Source organism: Panthera leo, chromosome B2, assembly GCF_018350215.1.
Source record: "Panthera leo isolate Ple1 chromosome B2, P.leo_Ple1_pat1.1, whole genome shotgun sequence".
Classification (NCBI taxonomy): Eukaryota; Metazoa; Chordata; class Mammalia; order Carnivora; family Felidae; genus Panthera; species Panthera leo.
The window spans coordinates 51,199,318-51,221,343 of record NC_056683.1 but is presented as its reverse complement, the minus strand read 5'-3'; the positions used below and the strand labels follow the sequence as shown (position 1 = coordinate 51,221,343).

Genomic DNA, 22,026 nt, shown 5'->3' with positions numbered 1-22,026 from the left:
CTTTAAACCTGAGAGACACAATTGCCTCCACTCACACCATGTCAGAAGGCTTTTCATTTGGAAAGACAGGTAAAATTCTGGCTTTAATATCAGTCTGGGCCATTAATACAATTCAATAACATTCACTCATTTTAAATCCAACATATTTATTCCTCTTGAGCTATTTTATTTGTGTTTGTTTGTTTTTAAATGGCAGCTCCCAGCATGATTTTCAGAGGAGAATGATTTAAAGTTCATAAAATGTCATCACACAGTACCACTTTCTCTAACAAATTACCCAGGAAACAAAGATGAAAGTCAAACATAAACCACTTAACTTTTTATATAACATGATCTAAAATTACTAGAAACATCAATTTCCAAAGATCTCATACAATTTTGCTCACATCCATTATTAGTGATATTTTTATTGTTCAAAAGTCCAAAGCATGTCAATCTTTAAAAATTATTCAAATTGGTTTTATAGATTTTTATGATTATTATGCATCTTCTACACCAACCAGAGGTAAATTTTCCAAAAGTAACTCTACTTTTATTAACTTACATGATGGGACCGTGGTCTTTTTGAGATTCTCTGAGTTGAGTTCTTATAAAACACACATCTTAATTCTAACCAGAAGTTCCATTAATAAGAATTCCTCCAGGGGCACCTGGCTGGCTCAGTTGGTTAAGCATCTGACTATTGATTTTGGCTCAGGTCGTGATCTCATTGTTCATGATGTCGAGCCCCATGTCAAGCTCCACACTGACAGCACAGAGCCTTCCTGAAATTCCCTTTCTCCCTTTCTCTCTGTCCCTCTTGCACTTATGCACACATGCACTTTCTCTCTCAAAATAAATATTTTTTAAAAAATAAGAATTCCTCTAAAAAAAATTCTAAACACCTAATATAATACAATTTCTCAGTTACCACTTGACAACACATCCAGTTCTGTAAGAGAAAAAGAAATTTCAGAGTCTTAGGGAACATGAAGCAAGGCTATGATGACGTAAAAATGAGACAATACATATATATACAAATCCCAAGGACTGTGCCTATCTACATAATATGTGCTCAAAACCTTTGTTAGTGTTAAGTCTAATTTCTTAATGTGAAAAGTAAATGTGACTACTTACTTACACATGGGACAAGAATTATAAGATAGAAAAAAATTTAATTTTAGTGTTTGCATATGACAAAGATCAATTTGTTTGCTAGATGAGAAAATAATGAGGACTCTGAAAGAAGCAAAAGAAAATGGGATATGATACATGGTAAGAAGTCACAGTTTGGTAATGACAAAAAAAAAAAAATCCAGCAGACCTTTCTAAAGACATCTGAAAGCAGAGACAAAAATGTTAGAAAAAGTGGTTTTCCAGACTTTTGTAATTCATGGATTAGTAACTTTTTTAAGGATTCATAATCATTTCATAAATATAAAGAAAATTTTAAAAGCAAAACAGGAAGAGCACAATATCAAAAAAGGATAAGTCATTAAATATACTTAATAAATTATTTTACAGAGATTGCATTGTTTTCCTTCTTCTCATTTATAGTACGTGAAATCTTGTCACAGAGAAACAGCAACCCACAAACCATTTTTGGCATTCAGTCCTCTAGAAACCATTATGAATGAATGAGGTGCCCCCGTGGCATGCACTCCCTGACTTGAAGGATCATGCTCAATTTTCCTGACCATACAGAAGAGAAGTCCTCACTTTGAAACCAACAGCCTTAACTCAGACTGGAGCCATATCAGAGAACAAATGTGTACTGATGAGTTATCAGAGGACATATTCAATACTCTAGTATGTTCTTTTACTCTCGCTCATTTTATGGGTACTCATGCCACATGTTAGGACCACATCTGACCCTTGGCAGAATTCTGAGGGATTCAGGGAGTGAGGGGAGTGGTGAACAAGCATTTTCTGAATACCATATGCATTAATCTAGGTGGTGCAATTATTAATATCACACTAAATCATAAAAATATTAGCAAATATTAGTAACAACACTTAGAACAAAGATTCACTAAAGAGAAGTTGCCAAAGACAAGTCCACAGCTGGAAGGCACTGGAATCATGATTCTATCTCTGAATCCAACATGACATCATGACATTTTAAGCACTCTGCTCTGGCAACTTTGCCTTGACCATTACCCACAATTCTTCTCTATGATATCCATCAATCTCTTTTTCAGAATGATCTTTCCCCTTTCAAAATGTATCCCCAGACTGCTGACTTTTGCTTTCTCAACAAATCTGATAAACTTAAGCCTCCCAAGGACTAACATACTATCCTTCCCCTTTTATTAAACATTTCCATTTACATCATCTTTATTCAAAATCATGACAGAGAACAATATTCTTGTTAGAAGCACCAACAAATCTCTTTCTCTCTCACATACATGTGCACACACACACACAAAAGCATCTACTCAGTTTTAGTGGCTTACAAATGTCCTTTGAGAAGAAATCCTCTATATGAACCCACTTAATCACGTTGGGCTATAGAGTTAATCCAGGAGAGACATGGAAGATTGGCAAGATTCCAGACACCAAACATGTAGGATTAATGCTGGTGGAACTACAGCTGCGTGACATGCCCCCAGCATAGGAACATGGTGAATATTATCACCAGTCCTTTGCAGAGTACACATTGCATTGCCAATCAAATAAAAACAAAAGCAGAACACGGTGTGGGAAAAAAATAATGCGACTTATTAGAGACCCCCTTTCACTGCCCAAGTCCTTTGATTACTCATCATCTCAAGGGTCAACCAAAATCAAGATCAATAAGTATTACAAGCACTTACTATGCCGCTGTGACTCTCACAAGGTATTATGAGAGATGTCTTTTCTTATTTTGTGGTAAAATTGACCAATAAAACTATATGGTGTTTAAAGTCCACACATCAAGTTTATGATTTAATATACATACACATTGTGTAAGGTATTCCCCCATCCAGTTAATGAGCCCATCCATCACCTCTCATATTTACCTTTTTTTTTCCCTTTGGTGAGAACATTTAAGTCCTACCCCTTTAGCACATTTCAATCATCCAATATAGTGTTAGCTAGTCACCATGTTATAAATTAGATCCCCAGAACATATTCATCTTGTAACAAAGTTTGTTTCCCTCCTATTAACCAACCTTTCCTATTTCACCTGTGCTCCCACCCCACTCCTTGGCAACTAGTTTTCTACTCTGTTAAATGAACATTTTTTAAGTCCTGGCATTATCCACAAGTTCTCAAGGATGTGTGTGTGCCCCTCCCCCATTCCTCACCCCCCAGTTGACAAAGTTGAGATTTCTACTCTGTAGTTACTGGGCAGAACATATTTGAGGCCTCACTTCCCTCATCCCTCCATCCAGGGCTGGCCTGGAACCTCCCAGAGCTGTCGTGTCAGAAGAAAATAAGTTTTTACTGTGTTAAGTCAATATATTTGGGTTTATTTGTAACAGCTCTACAAATTCACATGAATTAGGCTAATCATTTTCCCTTTAAAACTTTGGTGACTGGTTGGAATTTCAGGGAAAGAAATTATCAAAATTATTGCATGTGTCATTTCTCACAATAACCCCTTGATATGGTCACTACTGTTATCTTCATTTTAGAGTCAAAAACTCTGATATTTAGAGAAGTGAATAGACTTGCCAAGATTACATAGCTGGTGAGTGGTGGGAGCCAGGAATTGTGCAGATCATAATTTTCAGGCTATTGTTTTTCGCCACTATATAATTCCTTTGTCCTTAAGTATGCTGGGCTAAACCAACTCAAATATTTTGAGAGAGATACTGGCATTTCTTAAATTAACGAACTGTTCCTTTTTACATTTTTTTTTTATCTTTGCTCAATACTTATCTATATTGTCCATGGTAATAGACTTCAGTTTGGGGGCCCCCATAACATGGCTTACTATATACTGACTTATGCTTTTAAAGGTACACCTTTAGGGTGGCTGGGTGACTCAGTTTGTTGAGCATCCGACTTCGGCTCAGGCCATGATCTCACAACTTGTGAGTTTGAGCCCTGTATCGGACACTGTGATAACAGCTCAGATTCTAGAGTCAGCTCCAGATTCTGTATCTCCTTCCTCTCTCTCTCTCTCTCTCTCTCAAAAATAAATACACATTTAAAAAAATAAAAAAGAAGGTACAACTTCAATAATTAAATACATTTATACTAGGGTAATTCCCCACGGTAAAAATTCCACTATTATTCCAGACTGGCCTTTTTCTGTCAGCGAAGCATGAAACCTAGGGATGTTGCCTTCCATCAGAACTTTCAAGAGGCTCTGCTCCACTCTCCTAGGAGATTTATAGAATTACATAAATTAAGACTGGAAGAAACTTCAGATTATCTGGTTTAATATTTTCTTTTTCATAGGGGGTAAAAGAAGACATTTAGACCCAGGGAGGTTAAGCTTGTCTCAGCCATGCTTAAACTGATGGCCAAATCATCCTCAATGCTTCCACAGTACCATGCTGCTCTACTCTAAGAATGACAATGAGAGACCAAGGGTAAGAGCAACCTTTAATCTTCCTTAAGCTCATGATAAGATTTATGATGTTAGAAAAAGAAGGAGAAGAAGACAAAGAAGAGGAAGGAGGAGGAGGAGGAGGAGGAGGAGGAGGAGGAGGAGGAGGAGAAGGAAGAGGAAGGGGAGGGGGAGGAGGAGGAGGGGGAAGAAGAAAAGCTACAAACTAACAGAAAACATTTCTAAGCCATATATCCAACAAAGGACATGTATCTACAATGTATTGAAGAAATTCTCAAAAGTCAGCAGTAAGAGGGGAACCTGGGTGGCTCAGTCGGTTAAGTGTTCAACTCTTGATTTCTGCTCAGGCCATGATCTCATAGTTTGTGGGTTCAAGCTCCACATCAGGCTCCATGCTGAGAGCAAGGAGCCGGCTTGGGATTCTCTCTCTCTCTCTCTGCCCCTCCCCACTCACTCTCATTGTCTCTCTCAAAAATAAATAAACTTTTTTAAAAAGTCAGCAGTAAGAAAACAAACAACCTAATTAAAACATGGGTAAAAGATCTGAACAGACACATCACAAAGAAGATATATATTTGGCAAATAGGCACATGAAAAGATGTTCAACACTATTAGCTATCAAGGAAATGCAAATTAAAAATTCAATGGGATACTACTATACAACCTTTAGAATAACTAAAGTAAAATATGACAACACCAAATGCTGGCAAGAGTATAGTGAAAATGGGACTCTTATGTATTACCAATGAGAATGTAAAATGACATAGCTACTCTGGAAAATAGTTTGGCAGCTCTTTCCAAAACACAAAATTGGCTTACCATATGATTCAGGAGTTGCACTCTTAGGGACTTATCCCAAAGAAATTAAAATCTATTTTCACACAGAAGTGTGTACATAAATGTTCACAGCAGCTTTATTTTTAATATCTAAAAATTGAAAACCACCCAAATGTCCCTCAACAGGTGAATGGTTAAAAAAAAATGTGGTATATCCTTACAATGGAATATTACTAAGCAACAAAAAGGAACAGATTGTAGACATGCTACTTGAATGAACCTCAAAGAAGTTCCACTAAATGAAAAAAAAAACCCTCAAAAGGTTACATACTGCAAAATTCCATTTATTTAACAGTAGTGAAATAACATAATTACAGTTAATCTTGAACAGGGGTTTGAATGGCTCATGTCCACTTATATGTGAATTTTTTACAGCACAGTACTGTAAATGTATTTTCTTATTATTTTCTTAATAACATTTTTTCTCGGGGCGCCTGGGTGGCTCAGTCGGTTGAGTGCCCGACTTCGGCTCAGGTCATGATCTCACAGTTCGTGAGTTCAAGCCCCGCGTCGGGCTCTGAGCTGACAGCTCAGAGCCTGGAGCCTGCTTCTGATTCTGCGTCTCCCTCTCTCTGCCCCTTCCCCGCTCATGCTCTGTCTCTCTCTGTCTCTCAAAAATGAATAAACATTAAAAAAAAAAATTTATAATAAAAAAAAAACATTTTTTCTCTAGCTTACTTTATTGTAAGAATACAGTATATAATACATGTAATATATAAAATATATGTTAACTGTTTATGTTATCAGTAAGCCTCCAATCAGCAGCAGAATATTAATAATTACGGTTTTGGGGAGTCAAAAGTCATACGTGGATTTTCAATTGGGGGAAATTGGCATCCCAACCCCTGTATTGTTCAAGGGTCAACTGTGTAGATATGAAGAATAGATTAGAGATTGCTAGGGATTTCATGTTTTAAAGAAACTTCAAAATGATTCTCTGAGCTTACACACTAATAGAAATATGAAGGAATAATTGTACTTTAGTTGAAAAGAAATTATATTAGATATCCTCTTTCTCTTGTTTTTGATTCACAATGTGATATCATGATTTATAATAAGAAATGTTTGGTCTCTATCCCACTTCTGGCATGGTTTTAGAGCTCTTAAAACCATTGGAGCTTCCTAAGTGATGAGAGTAATCAGGGTGTCTTTTATCATGTTAATGAGGTGACTTCGGAAAGCCCCAGGTAACCTAAGGACGGGGACTGGTTGCCCAGATAACCAATCATGTAATTAGAGGGTTAGTACTTTCAGACCCATCCCCAAGACCTGGGGGTTGGGGGGTGGGGGCAGGGGAGGAAGGAAGAGGGGCTGGAGATTGGGCTCAGTAGGCAATGGTCAATGATTTAATCAATTGTGCCTACATAAGGAAGCCTCCATAAAACTCAAAAAGGATGGGGTTTGAGAATTTCAGGGTTGATGAACCAGTAGAGCTATGGGGAAAGTGATGTTCTGGGAGAGGGCAAGAAAGCACCTGGCCCTTCCCCCACACCTTGTTCTATGCAGCTCTTCATCTGGCTGTTGATTCATGTCTTTTAGTATCTTTTATAACAAACTGGTAATCTAGTGAGTAAATAGGTTTCTTGGGTTCTCTGAGCCACTCTAGCAAATTAGTTGAACCCAATGAGGAGGTTGTAGGAACCTCAGATTTTCAGTCAGTTGGATTGTAGGACACTCATCTGGTGTCCAAGAATTGCTTGATAGTGTAGGGAAATCACCCCACCTTCACTGAAATTGGAATCCGAATCTTTAGCTTTGACTGAGAATTTAGATCTCAAAATAGTAATCAAGATTTTGAAAGCTCACTCCTTGTATAATGTAAAAGTTATCACTTACCTGACTATATTTCTAATGACAATTCAATATGTTATCAAAATGCATTTCCCTATTTAAAGGGACATTGTTTTAACAGATGCCAAGTGAATTTAGAAGGAGACTACCAAAGTACTATTACTTATTTAGAGTCCACTGTAGTAACATCCTACGTCATTCCACAATGGCTAAGCATTAATCTAATTTTTCAAGAACAAGAATTAAAAAACTCCCTTGAGGTAAATATCAGTTTTTATTATTCTGTTGTTGGACACTGGAATAAACCCCAAGTATGTGTTTGCTCTGAGGAAAACAGGAAATCACCACACAGGGGGAGCCGAGGTTCTGGAGCTGTCAATGAGAGGGGTAGAGGTGTAGTTAGGAGAGCAGGTTCTAAACCCAGATTATCCTGAAGCGAAACTCCTCCACTGGCTTGTTATGTGTCCTGGAAAACTGACTTAAAACTTAGTCATTTCAACTGTGAAATGAAAACAATATCCTTTACCTTCTAGAGTTGCGGTGCTGACTGCAAGTTAAGTGCTTCGTCTACTTCTTGGAATGTGAAACATGCTCCAGCTATTTTCACAGTCATCACCTGGGCCAGATTATCCCATTTATCGTAAACTATCAGTCAAAAGATACTTGGTTTTCAAGCTGGGTGTCACATTAAAAATTCAACTTGAAATCCTCTGGAAGAATAAAGTCTTAACATATATTAGACTACTGGATTAAACCACCAATAGCTGTCTCATTATCAATGGTGAAACATCAACAAAAACAGAGTAATGAGAAAAATGTCAGCATGCTTAGTGCCTTTAGAATGAAAATAAGCTCATTTCTTCCTACAATTATTATTAAGTATCAACCTAAAAGTGTACCTGGGGAATTTCAATATACTGGGAAGCAAAAAATAATCCCCTTTACATCTCAAGTATTGTAAAAACAAACCCAAACCAAATGCACAAAAATTCCACCTATCTGGAAATACTCCACTCTATTATACTCCATACTCTGCAGCTACCATTGCAGAGTATGACTGAGGAGAATCTACCCCTCAGCACTGGAATTTGGTAGGATAAGAAAAAAGGTCTAAGCAAAAGTATAAGCTCCTCAAAAATAAACATGAAAATCCTCAAAGGAAAATGCAGATTCTATCAATTTCCTGAGTATCTCATTAATCCTAACTGCCAGTGGTAAAGAATTTCCAGGTATCTGAAAATACCTAATACTTAAACACCATTTTCTGGTAGTACTTAATTTTCACAAGGGAATTGGTAATATAACCTGTTTGGGGGGGGGGCTAAAATGAGGTCAAATTCATCATTATAAATGGTATTAAAATAGTATCTCTATGGCTGGACTTCTACCCACTCTGAGAAAGTTCCACAACCTCTGTCATCGCTTCATGAACTAGTGTTTTGGCTAACATATGGAGTCTGCCATTTTCCTCCTGTCACATTCTGGCTGTCACACTGTTCAGTGCTATTGCCAATGGAAAAATCTACAATTCTGCCACCAATGTCTTGGACGCCTATGGCCACCACACCAAAGTCTGGGACTCTGAGTGGAGGGTGCTGATGCCTCTGCCAAAAGTGTGAGCGCCCAGCATCCTGAGATTTAATGTTCCTCACATTGCACGGAGATTTCATGGAAGACAATACTTTCCATTTTTACTCACAAGCAAAACTGATAAGGTTGACTTACAAGTCCATCAGAAGTGATTGACATGGGGGCACCTGGGTGGCTCTGTAGGTTAAGCGTCTGACTCTTAATTTCAGCTCAGGTAATGATCTCACAGTTCATAGGATCAAGCTCCATGATGGGCTCTGTGCTACAGCATGGAGTCTGCTTGGGATTCTCTCTCTCTCTCCCTCTCTCTCTCTCTCTCTCTCTCTCTCTGCCCCTCCCCCGGCTCTGGAGCATGCGTTCACATTCTCTCCAAAATAAATAAATAAATAAACATTTAAAAAAAAAAGTGATTGACTTGATTGATCAGTTTGGGATCCCTGTCACTTATCAAATCAGATAAAGTGAATGACATATGCACACACAGAGACATGTCACCATCATGCCAATGCAGTTCATCCATGAACACCACTTCCCATGTATCAGACACTGTTCTAAGTACCAGGAAAATACAGCTCCTGACCTAGAGGACTTTACAGTCTGCTGGTGGCCAAAGCTGTTCAGGCAAAGGGACAAAAGCACTCAAGGTTTCTATAAATCTGCTGTCAAATGAAGAATAGAGCACCAAATACGACATACCTTGAATTCTTCTCTGATACAATCTCATCAATTCAGCAGAGTCATAAATATGTGAGATTATTGTGAAGAAAAATACCACGCTGTTTGAAATTTCAGTAAAACTGAAAAATTCAACTCAACCCGTGGTATTGTAGCCTTTATTTGGATTATTAAGATTCTATGCTTTAGCTCCAAGAGATGTGCTGCACAAATATATTCACTGATTGCATGTTGGTGGGTCTGCCAACATGGAGGGTCCATAAAAGAATCATTCATAACATCTGTATCCTTGTAGGAAGAAAGTGATATATATTCCACTATACCACTATTCTTAAATTTTCTTGTATTCTATAGTAGATTAGTAACTAATTCCCCTACTGTGCCCAGTATTTTAACTTTTGTACATAATGTTGTAATAATTATCATAACTAAATGTTTGTATAGTTCTTCACTTCAAACAGATTTCTAGAGTAAAATTATCTGGCTAGTATGTAACTATTTAATACCTCTGTATCATGCTCCAGAAAAGTGGTACTAATTTACAGTGCTACTTGTAGAGTATGAAACTGTATGTTGTATAGAAAATTTCTTAAATAAAAAATTAACCAATTGTCGGAAGTGTTGCTTTCCTGGGAAAATATCTTACGTGCAGATGAAGGTAAGAGATACAAACTATGATATCCTGAATGAAAAAGTTTCTAGATTTACAACTGTTTTGAATCAGACAGCACTGTCAACCATATTTATGTTCTTCTTTTGAACATTTTACACACGCACACACACAAGCATCAGGATGCCTTCCTCAACTCTCCTTCTACTTACCTATATGCTTCCCCTCCTCAAAATTATCCTGACTTGGTAAGTCTAGCTGTTACTAGTATAATTTTTATTAATTATATGAGCCACATATTAGGTCTGATCCTAATTATTTGCAACTCACAATGTAGCCATTTATTCCTATGTTTATATAGTACTTACATTCATATAACATAATTATTCCCCATGGAAAGTGGGCCATAATGTCTTTCACAAAGGGCACCATGTATTTTTGAATCTTTGTCAGTCTTCACAGGACAGACATAAAATTGAAACTTAAAGTTTGGGGCATCTCCATGGTTCAGCTGGTTAAGCACCTAACTCTTCAGTCCAGGTGGTGATTTCACGGTTTGTGAGTTTAAGCCCCACATCAGGCTCTGCACTGACAGCGTGGAGCCTACTTGGGGTTCTGTCTCCCTCTCTCTCTGCCCCTCCTACGCTTTTTCTCTATCTCCTTCTCAAAATACATAAACTTAAAAAAAAAAATTAAAACTTGGATGATAACACCCTTCCTTGTGGGAAAGTAAGCATGGCCTCTAGCCTGAGAGTGAGTTTGAAATCACACGTGGTCTGTCTAAAGAAAACAAACTACAATCATAACCTAGGGTTTCCCAGACACAAGGGATAACTTGGGCACCACTATGATTCTATCTCTAATGACCACCAGTTACTGAGTGTGTATTACGCACAGCACTTTCCACATATTTCCTCATTTTCAGTCCCTATAACAGCCCCAGGAGGTAAGTCATAACCCATTTCACAGATGAGGGAACTGTAGCTCACATAGTTTGAGCACATGAGAGCCCAGATATGAATTCTTACCCCAGAGTCCTCGCATTTAACCACCAAAATCACTATGGCACAAAGAAGAGTAAAAACTAGAAACTTCTTAATTTTCAACACTCAAACTTTTAGAAATGGCATAAAATACTTTTAGTTATATGCTCAGAATATTTTTTGGCATTCCGTTTAACATAGTCTATGTTAAATAGTTCCACATAATGCCATGTATCTCTCAATAAAGAATAAAGGTATTCCACAACACTCATCGCCTACTGAAAACACAAAGCATTGAGGACGAGCTTTCAAAAGAAATCCAGGGGCTTCTGGTTCAAGATGGCTGATGGAATACATCAGTTTCTCTCAAATCCTTTTCTTGACTCCATTAAAATAAAAGGAATTTAAAAGAATAAACCCACAACAATAAAAGATTTGGAAGGGGAGAGCAGTCAGCACAAAAAAGTACCTCGTAAATTTCTGGAAGATGAAAAGGAAATGAAGGTATATGGCTATGCTATGAAACAGGGCTACAGTCAGGAAGGAACCCTAATAAATATCTTTCCAAACCCTGCAGGATGCACCAGACTCAAGGCAGGCAAATTCCACTAGGGTCATGACTTTAATAGGGTTGCAAAGAAGAGAATTCATTGCAAATCTCCAAGACCAACTCCCTCTTCTTCCATATACCATGCAGAGGAGTCCCGGCCACCAGGAGGTCAGCAAGCTGCAAGCAGAGGACCCCCAGGATCGATGGATGGATGGATGGATGGATGGATGGATGGATGGATGGATGGATGAATCGATAAGCAAAAGCAGATAAAACAACAAAACATGCAGGAATTTCCAGATTGAAAGCTGAGCTCAACTGGAACAAAAACAAAATTGGAACAAAACTACTTTATTTCCCATGTTTCCTTCACGTATTCTAAAAGAACTCCCCACTCTCTGTGATAAGCTTATTAATTCATGCTGACATTTCTTCCTTCGGTCTCCCACTACGACATGATATCCCAGAGAAATTATTACAGGTTTAGGAAAGCAACCTTAGGGGCTCTCTCATCTGCTCCTGAGATGAATGTCATCAAGTTAGTATTTAAAAGCATGAGGTGGTCTCTGAATTGCTGCCTTCTGACATCCACAAGGGCAGGAAGCCTATTTTGAAGAACAAACTGGGGGTGACGTCTTCCCCAGAAGCTACATACACAAGGCAACACCCATTAGCTGAGAAGAAAATTGAGGAAAGTACCCTTGAGAAATGTTTAGATTGTAAATAAAGGAGAAAACTGGCAATTAAACCACAGACACCCTCTCACCATTTAAAAAATCACCTCCTTATTTTTATGAAGATCATGTAGCAAAATAAAGCCCATAACTCTGTAATATAATTACATCACTAATACAACAGTCTATTTGTCATTCCCTGAGGGGAGCCATAGTTGGGGCAGAACTAGATATGTAAGTTATTGTAATTCCCACAATGAGAACCTAGAAAATATTTCGCCGCACGTACAGTGTGTTATAAATGTCAGTGTGAAAGCACAGTTCGCTTAAAGCCTGCAATCCATCTCCCTTCTGTTATTCACCAACACACAGAGCTGCATCAAAAGATCCATTCAAACAGTGCATCTCAGACTTACATTATCAGCAGACACTGCTTTAATTAGCAGTGGTTTTCAAAGGACTGGATGGCTTCAAGAACTTCATTTGAACCATAAAGTAGAAATCTGGCTCCTTATCAGTTTCACTTTGCTCTCCCCTCCCGTCCCTGGGTGTTAACTGACACAGCCCTCATTTTTCTTAAAGGAAAAAGAAAAATGGAAACGGTGGTGAGGATTTTGCCATTCGGTGCAGTCTACTTTTTCCCTCAACCTTCAGCAGTGCAAAGGGACTAAAATTAGAATTGCACAGGGACCAAGCAAGATATCTGTGTCAGGCACACTGCCGAGAGTGGTAAGAACTACAAAAGGGAATGAGTAAGAGCTAAAGAAACCCATCTTAGAAATAACATTTAAAACACAGACTTTATGTATTCTAAAATTTTGTTCCCGATGAAAACACAGCATCTACTTTATTTTACGTAGTATTATGAGAACATACAATGCTTTATTCTGACAATATTTTGGTATTAATATTAAGCCACTTGTATGCTACTTTCTTAATCTATTCCATAAGGTTCACACATGATCCCATTCTCAAATGTTTGTGGCTTCTTCGCGTAAACATAAAAAATCTGTGCAATTCAACTCATGAGTACTGAACTGTGAACTTTTTATACCACAGTCTAAATAAACTAATAACAAGGACTTCGACTTTACATTTGGTCAGTGAGGACATAAAAATATAATATTTTTCAAGGTTTCTAATGTTTGTGTAAATAGGCATTGTTTGGTATGGAAAGGATTTAATAACCACACAGCCAATGGATACTTCCTACAGACTTATAAAAGGCTAGAGAATATATGCTAATCCAACCCAATCTCTCAGGCTGTAGAGAAGGAAACCAAAGGTTATGTGATTGAAGTAAAGTCGCACAAACACAACTTGAACACCAATAATGGTCTCCTCAACTCAGATACAACACACTTTTTACCACACTAGATGGCACTTAGAAAAAGAGAGAAGACCCCTTCTTTGGAGTCAGAAGTACACACACACACACACACACACACACACACACACAAAGACACAGGTTCTGTGTTTCGATTTTCATAGATGTTAAGATGGTACTCAGAACACGTGCATGGGCTCACCTACCCTAACTCGTCATTTTTCCAGTCTTCTTTCTGCAATTATACCCATTAAGACTTCAATTCCTATTGCTTAGTAATTTCCTATGGATCCCAATGATCCATGGCATCTTGTCTCCTCCCTCCTTTTTTCTTTTTTATTCCAAGCTACAGAGTCTTCAAGTATTATTAAAATTCTGTTACTAGCTCTATGAAAAGGAGTCCAGAAAGAAGTTAGGGTGGAATTACTTCTTATGCAAAATGAGACTTAAGAGCAATTATTTAGGCTTTTACTTTGATCTGCCAAATGATTAGATTTAATGGTTATTCTTTGCAATTATACTTCACCTGGGGTAAAATCAAAATCTTCTTATCCTTCATAATGCTGGAGGGATGTCTCAGTTCTTTGGAGAACATTATCTTAACCTGTGAACTCTCTAATACCTGGTGCTGACTGATCAATCCTACAACCGCTTTACTGACTTCTTAGGGAGTCCTTATCTCCATAAGAAAGGGGAATAAATTAATCTTACTAAAAATTCAGAAGTGACACTGAGTTCAGAAACGCAGAGAATCCTAGTCCTGGATTTCCTGCATTTGCCTTCCAGTTGAAGGATACTCACTGAGACACTATAACATGTTGCTTATTAATGCCCATCTGTTTTCTCTTTTTTTTAGATAATTATTTCCAGAGTATTTTGGATGTCAACTAATTATAGAACTCTAGCCCTCTCTGGAGAAAAAGGATTAATCAATGCAAAATATACTTTTCATGAATGGGCCATCCTGGGAGAGGTGCCACACAGAGACACAGAATGTACTGCAGGCACCACAAACATGTTAAGGAGACCAGCAGCATTCTTAAAGATGCCCATATGCCTACCATTCTCCATGATGGTATCACACATACAAACAAACATGAGCCAGCAGCACAGAGGAGTTAAGGTTTGGGGACAAATTAACTTATATCCTCTACCGTCAAAATGATCCCTCCAACAAAATGGGCACCCAAAGCAACTTTATCAGTAAAATCCAGAACATAGCAAGAGTCATTGGTCCACTCTTACAAATGGCAGAGAAATGGAAAGAGTTTTCTAAAATAAATAAATAATCAGATGCCAAAGAGAAGGAGATGTAGCTGTTCATTCGTTTGTTTACATCTTTCTTTCCTTTTCGTCACTATAAAAATTAGCATAAAAGGATCCAGGGCAATCCATTATGATAAAGATACATAGATCCAGGACCTGACCACAAGAGGATTATGAATCTAAATTTACCACTTATTTTATTATATGATGTTGTCTTGTCAGGAATTAGGTATGGATCAAAATCAACACTCAAGTTGTACTAAAAATCAACTCTGAATGACACATCAGAAACATCCATAGTCTAAAGTTTTTTTTCAAGTATGTCAGCACCTACTGAGTATCTGTTACCCATGACTCTAGTTAGACAAAATTAGAAAAATAAGTAGATAAGTGGTGTTGATTCAAAATCTTGAGAGCTTCCCAGGTGAAATTTGAAATTGGTCCCCCACACACAGAGAGCTAGGAGAGACCAAATAGGCAGACTGCTCCAGACTGCTAGGTGGCAGGTTTAATAGGCAAGGAACTTACTTGTTAAACTTGTCTTAGGCGTCACAAAATGAGTAGATCTCCACACCCAACTGGCATAATCATAAAAGTTTGCATAGGGGCCTTAACCGGGTTCAGACACGATCATCCAGGTGGTCTCAACAACACCTTACTCTCTCAAGGCTACCTCCTTAAAAACAGCTCCTATGTGGAATGATAGGCAGAATGTATATTCCAAGGAAAGTGGTGGTAGGAGGGGGAGGAGCCTCCAATTGTTGGGGTCCAGATTGTGGGTCAACCAGGGGTCACGTCCTTTGAGTGACCGCTAATAGTCAATATTATGACAGAATAAAATATGTTACTATATAAAATGATTTACAATAGCTCCACTGTTAAGACATTCTGATGAATAATTACAGACTTGCTGTCTCAAGTCTATGTGAGAAAAGAGAATTGGGATGTTTATGTTTTCTCTACTTAAAATATTTCCAAGCTACTAAAATTTACCATTATTATTTCATAACCTACTAAAAAAATGATAAAATATAATAATCTCCTCAGTGGCCAAGACTCTATCATGTCCACTATAGTCCATAGGACCCTGTCTTGTTCAACACAGGCATTCAGAAATGTCCACTGATTTGAAAGGCTCATCCTCCTTTTGCTGAGGACATTTCTACCTAATAGACACAAGCTTGCACCTATGAAGATGTCCCCCAACAAAAGCCACATTTGTCATCAGATACTAACATTGGAAACTATCACCAAAGTGCCGGTCCCATGTTTTTTGTTTTCTAACAAATTTCTTCATAGTAAATAATTAATTTTATTTGTGTTAATGAAGCTATAAATAACTAATTGCACCTTACTTTAGAAGTGCACTCCCTGAATTGTCACAGAATTTCAGTTTTTCTGTGTTTTTTTCTTCAGTTTCTTTTCTTTCATTGTCTCAAAAAGAAATGGTGTGATCTCTTTTTTTATGAAACTAAAATAATGTTTCTTGTGAGATCACAGGTAAATTTACACATCACTGGATAAACTTTTCCCCCAAAAATTTAAAATAAGTTGAAAAATTTTAAATATAAAAAGTAAAATTTCAAAAAAAAAAAGTAAAATTTCAATTATTAAAAATTTAAGTTTCATCTCCTTATAATTAGATACATCCTGTTAAAAAAAAATCTGTCAGATGACATAATTTCTCAGTATCCATATTTTTTTACTCAAAAAAGCAATATTTATGACATTCAGAGGTTGACTACTATGTTACTTTGCTTCTACGAAGCTTCAACATAAAATGAATTGGATGACTTACCCTTCTTATTATCATTATATTTGTCAGACTTAGTGAGCATTTATTACTTGGAAACATACAATTGTCTCTTGAGACATATTATACTTATGGGATAGAAATTATTAGATTTATGCATAAAGTCTATTTGTGCTTTCATCTGTTAGAGAAAGAGCCATCATTATTTCAGAATACCCTGAAGTGCATGACTATTTTTACTATGTTAATACATGAATTGTTCCTTTTCTTTAAGAAATTTTAGTTGAAGTTAAATGCTTCATTGATTTGTTTAATAATCTAAAAGAAAAAGATTTGAGGAAATAGGATGTCCTTCCTTAATTTTACTTATTTATTAAAATGTACTAAACAGAAATTATTTACTTTCAACACTATTCCAGAAATAACCTCATGTTATAGATATGATACCCAGCTTAAATTTATTATTTTGTGTATCATTCTGAAAATGAAGCTCATAAATAAAATCAGACAATTAATATACTGACACACTACTTCCTAAACTAGAGAACACTAGTTAGAATATTCATTGTCATGGTAAACACATTAAAATGCATTACACTGGTAGGGAGTTTAAGAAATACTAGATTAACCTCCAGAGTGTCTCATGGCCTTCAGTGTCCTAAAATACATTAGGAGTCTCCAAAAGGAAATAGACTGTGCAGTTCATTCTGAACACAGTGTTTCATGAATATTCTTAAGCATAGATTAGAACCTCTTTTCATGGAACAGTATGGAAAATCAGAATTTTAAGGAATGTACTTTGGGGAACTCACGATACAATAGTTACTCAAGCCTCATCAGGAGAAACAAAAGATCCATTCAGTTCCAACATCAGTTATTGTGGAACCAAGCAAACAAAACTGTATTGTTACAAAATAGTTCTCTCCCTCCCTGCACCCCCACAAAAACTACCTTCAGAATAATTTGGATTTTGCAGAATCAGGGATGACTAAAATATCTACCACAGCTTACTATGTTGTTGGTTTATCAAGGGATGGAAATGTCCTTTTAAGCCCATGCTAATTGATTTTTCTTTTCATGTGTCAAAAAATGGGACAATATCAGGGGCACCTGGGTGGCTCAGTCAGTTAAGTGTCCAACTTCAGCTCTGGTCATGATCTCGCAGTTGGTGGGTTCAAACCCCACGTGGGGCTCTGTGCTACAGCTTGGAGCCTGGAGCCTGCTTCCATTTCTGTGTCTCCCTCTCTTTCTGCCCCTCCCCGACTCATACTATGTCTCTTTCTTTCTCAAAAACAAATAAACATTAAAAAATTATTTTAAAAATTGGGATAATATCAACCAATTTGTGAAAAATAGATTGGTTTGGTAAATTTAGGACATTTTGAAGGATTTGAGTATCATATTTCTTATCTGATTATTTATTGATGCACCTTTAATTGCCAAGCTCCCAGGAATCTTTATTTTAATCACCAAAGAGCAACAAATTCAGGGCAAAAAAAAAAGTCAATAGCTAAAGGTAGCAATTCTCTCCCCCCTATAAGGCGAGATCCATATTGGATATGTAGTAAAGAATCCTATTTTATTTTTGTGTAGATCCTTCAGTAGAATAAACTGATGAATTTTAAAAATCTGTAAGACCAGGGGCGCCTGGGTGGCTCAGTTGGTTGGGCATCCAACTTGAGCTCAGGTCATGATATTACAGTTTGTGAGTTCGAGCCCCACGTCGGGCTCCGTGCTGACAGCTCAGAGCCTGGAGCCTGCCTTGGATTCTGTGTCTCCTCCTCTCTCTGCCCGTCCCATGTTCACGCTCTGTCTCTGTCTCTCAATAATAAATAAACATTAAAAAGTTTTGTTTAAAAAAAATCTGTAAGACTTTTGATTTTCTTATTTGCTATAGATCTCACCTTGGAATTTTTTTTCAAATTCAGCCAATCATGTAAATGTCTTAATTGTGTCATATATTTCATAACATTGTTCATAATACAGATCTTTATGAGAAGTACACCTTTCATTTTAAAGAAGACGCATATTATAATTCAGCAATATTATACTGGGCCAATGTTTAAATATTTTAATAGAAAAATATTCTCTCCTTTTAAAGCCATATTTTTACAAACTTTACTGTTTGTAATTAATAATTTTCAGAACCTAGTGAACTCTACAAAAACATACATTTATTTATTTATTTATTTATTTATTTATTTATTTATTTATTTATAGTGTGTGGGCAGAGAAAGAGGAAGAGAGAGAGAATCCCAAGCAGGCTCTATACCATCAGCACAGAGTCCAACACGGGACTCAAACTCACAAACTGTGAGATCATGACCTGAGCTGAAATGAAGAGTCAGACGCCCAACTGACTGAGCCACCCAGGCACCCCTCAAAAATACATTTTTAACTGTATCTGGCAACCTAGCCAGTCATACTATATTATACCAGGATTAACCACATTTCTATAGTAAACTTTCAAAGATATGTTACATATTTTCCTGCTCTCTTAGAGACACTGAATATAAGGTAACCTTTTCTTGCTAACAGTGGCAGAATTCCTTTATCTGAAAGACATCTGAGTTACAGATGTAGCTCTGTGTGCTTATAGAGACTACGGAACTTTCATGTGTTCCCCCTTCTGCAAGAACCATCTCTTCTCAGTACAGATTAGATATTCCCATGCCTTCTGATTTGTCCCGTGTTTCCCTCCACTCTTCTTGAACTTAATCAGAGGCTGGTCCTAGAGCTCTCCTCCAGGGAAATGTTCATAAACTTTGTGATAGCTGCTTCCTCTAAGGAGAGGTTTTTGCTCACTTTTATATTTATACCTGCGTTCAAGATAGAGTCCTGAATCCAGAATGTCTGACCCTCCAGAAAGTAAAATGGGAAATAAGAGACCATTCTCACTTTTGTTCACTTGCCCCACATCCACCGTATTTGCAAAACTTCCCATAAAAGATTGCCAAAAACCTCTGGGTCAAATTTCACAATAATTCATAGCAACTCTCACTCATGTATTTATTTACTCTCTTTCTGTTTGCATAATGGGTTTACAGCCACTAAGCCTTGATGGTTAGTATATCTGAGTTTTCCTTTTACTTTGAATCACATTTCAGATTTCTCTTTCCATAGTAATAAACTTTGGGTATGTACTTTCTAAGCAAGTCAAGCCTACACCAGTTTGAAAATAACAGTTCAGAGCAGGGAATCCACATACATTATAGTTTTTCATCTTCACGACACCCTTCAAATCAGTATGATGTCTCGCCATCTTACTGGTGAGTTAACAGAGACTCAGAAGCCTCAACAAAATCCCACAGTCCTACATTTTGAAGTTGTGGTGTAAGAACTGTCACCCAGACCTTTTTCTCTCAAAACCCCAGTTAGTTCATAATAAACCATAGTTTTCCAAAATAGTCAAAAAGCCAAATAGTGACCATTACTTGTTTAGACAACCACTAGAACAGAGATCCACTGCTAATATTTAACATGATGATCTGAATCCTTTCAGTTATATTGTAGTCAATATATTTCTTCAAAGCTTTGAAATTCTAATGTACTTCAAGAATTTTCAACCCTCCGGTTTATTTCTTCCTCTTTCAAGATTTAACATCATTAAGAGTACATAAATCTCTATTTCAAACATCCAGAACAATGCATTCTCATGACTTTCAGAAGTCCCAGTCTTAAAGTTGACATAGTTTTACGTTTTGCTACTTGTACTGTTGTTAAAATTAGCCATGCCCTGTTGTAACGTTAACTCCGTAGCCACAGTAAACTTACAAGCATAATTAGCCTCCTACACCCATCAGGTGAGCCATGAACAGCACATTCTACTATTCAAGTTTATGGTGTATTTTGTGTTTGAGCAAAAACAGGTGAACACTACTGTTCATTGACATGTAATTTCTTAGCATCAAGGTAAACTTGTTTTATAACTTTCATAACAAAAAAATTAAAACTTTCAGAGACTTTACCCTTACACTAGAAGTTTGTTAACTTATTTGATAAAACATTAAAATAGACTAGGATATTTATATATTTTTCTTTACACATTCCTAATATCTCTGAGAGAAACTGGACTTTGCTCAGCTTCATCTCAATTAATGAAATAATCTTCCAGTATTGAACAATCACAACAAGGGCTCAAAATAAATAGATTCTGGTTTTAAAAAGGAAGGTAAACTACATCATTCAACTAAAATCCATTTTGCCCACATTGTAGTACTGAAATTTTATTAATAATTTTATCACACTGTGTTCAGCAAAACCCATGAACTCATTAATTTTAAGACGGTTGACCAGAAAAAACAAAAAACAAAAAACAAAAAAAAAACACATGGAAATACAAGCTAGTTAGTACAACTTTTTCAGTCTGTGATAGTTGCTTTTTTACTGTCCATTACATTATAAATCTGTGATAAATCTCACACATCTTACCGTCAGTTTCTCCTCTAAATTCTCATTTAATAAGCTTCCTTTTTCATGCTTTTCAAATTCCATGTTGCAAGAGAATGAGAGAAACAGAGAGACAGTGGGAGAGAGAGAGAGAGAGAGAGAAACAGAAAAAGATATTCAGATTCTGTCTAGAAAATGATTTGACGTGCTTACATGTTAGATATTGCAGGACATTCCAAGTTGTGAGAGCTCAGGACACTATCAGAAAGCCCTGGCGATAATTTCTGGTTAGCTAGTGTTTCCATTTATAGATGTTCAAACCCCATAAACAGAGCACTGAAGAGAAGTCAGGCAGCTGGCCTCAGATAATGATAAATGTCACTAGATATAAAAGCAAACTCTTCAACAGGAGAATATTCCAACAGGTTAGGTTCCTTGAACCATGAAAGATGCATGTGACAAAAAGCCACTATCAAAGAATTCATTCATAGCATTGGAGCACAATAAAATATACTCTAGAACACAGACCTAATAAATCAGTTTACAAAGGACAAATGTAATCGTCATGTAGCCAATATGAATCAGCCAGCCTAGTTCTTCCAAATTCCAGTTTGGGTCCTCATAGTCCAGATATTTATGCATTATTTTGTAGCTCAAAAGTTTAAAAAGCTGCTTACAGGGGTAAAAAATAGCTAGTTAAAACTATTAACACACAACATATATATTCAAGGGGTATTGCTAATGTTATTCTGAAAAGCTGGCAAATGATGTTTAGAAACACCGTAAAATAAAAGTGGTGTTTCCCTTCATTAAAAAAAAAAAAATGATTATTCTCTTCATTACCTTGGCTTTTCTACTGGGAACAAAGTCAGGACATAGGAGATGAAATTCATTTTTCCAATGTAACAAATGTTTACAGAATTCTTTGAAAATTGTTACATGTCTTAAAGAAAATTAATTATGTAACTTGATGGTAATTACCTCTCCGTATTTTTTGCAGCAAACCAGATATGTGGATGGAAATAAAAAATAAAAATGGCTTTGGGAGTAAGCTAACACTGATCTCTATGGTAGTCTAATCCCTCGGCCTCTTTGAAA

The 22,026-nt window shown here is 36.8% G+C and overlaps 1 protein-coding gene across 1 annotated transcript in view; it reads right to left on the bottom strand.

Annotated features, from left to right (window-relative positions):
- LOC122220693 (muscular LMNA interacting protein) overlaps positions 1-21,149 on the bottom strand; it is a 213,705-nt gene extending 192,556 nt beyond the window's left edge. The window contains exon 1 of the mRNA XM_042940388.1: positions 20,971-21,149. Within this exon, the coding sequence (XP_042796322.1) occupies positions 20,971-21,033 (63 nt within the window). The 5' untranslated portion in view covers positions 21,034-21,149. The remainder of the gene's footprint in view (positions 1-20,970) is intronic.
- Positions 21,150-22,026: the final 877 nt, after the last annotated feature.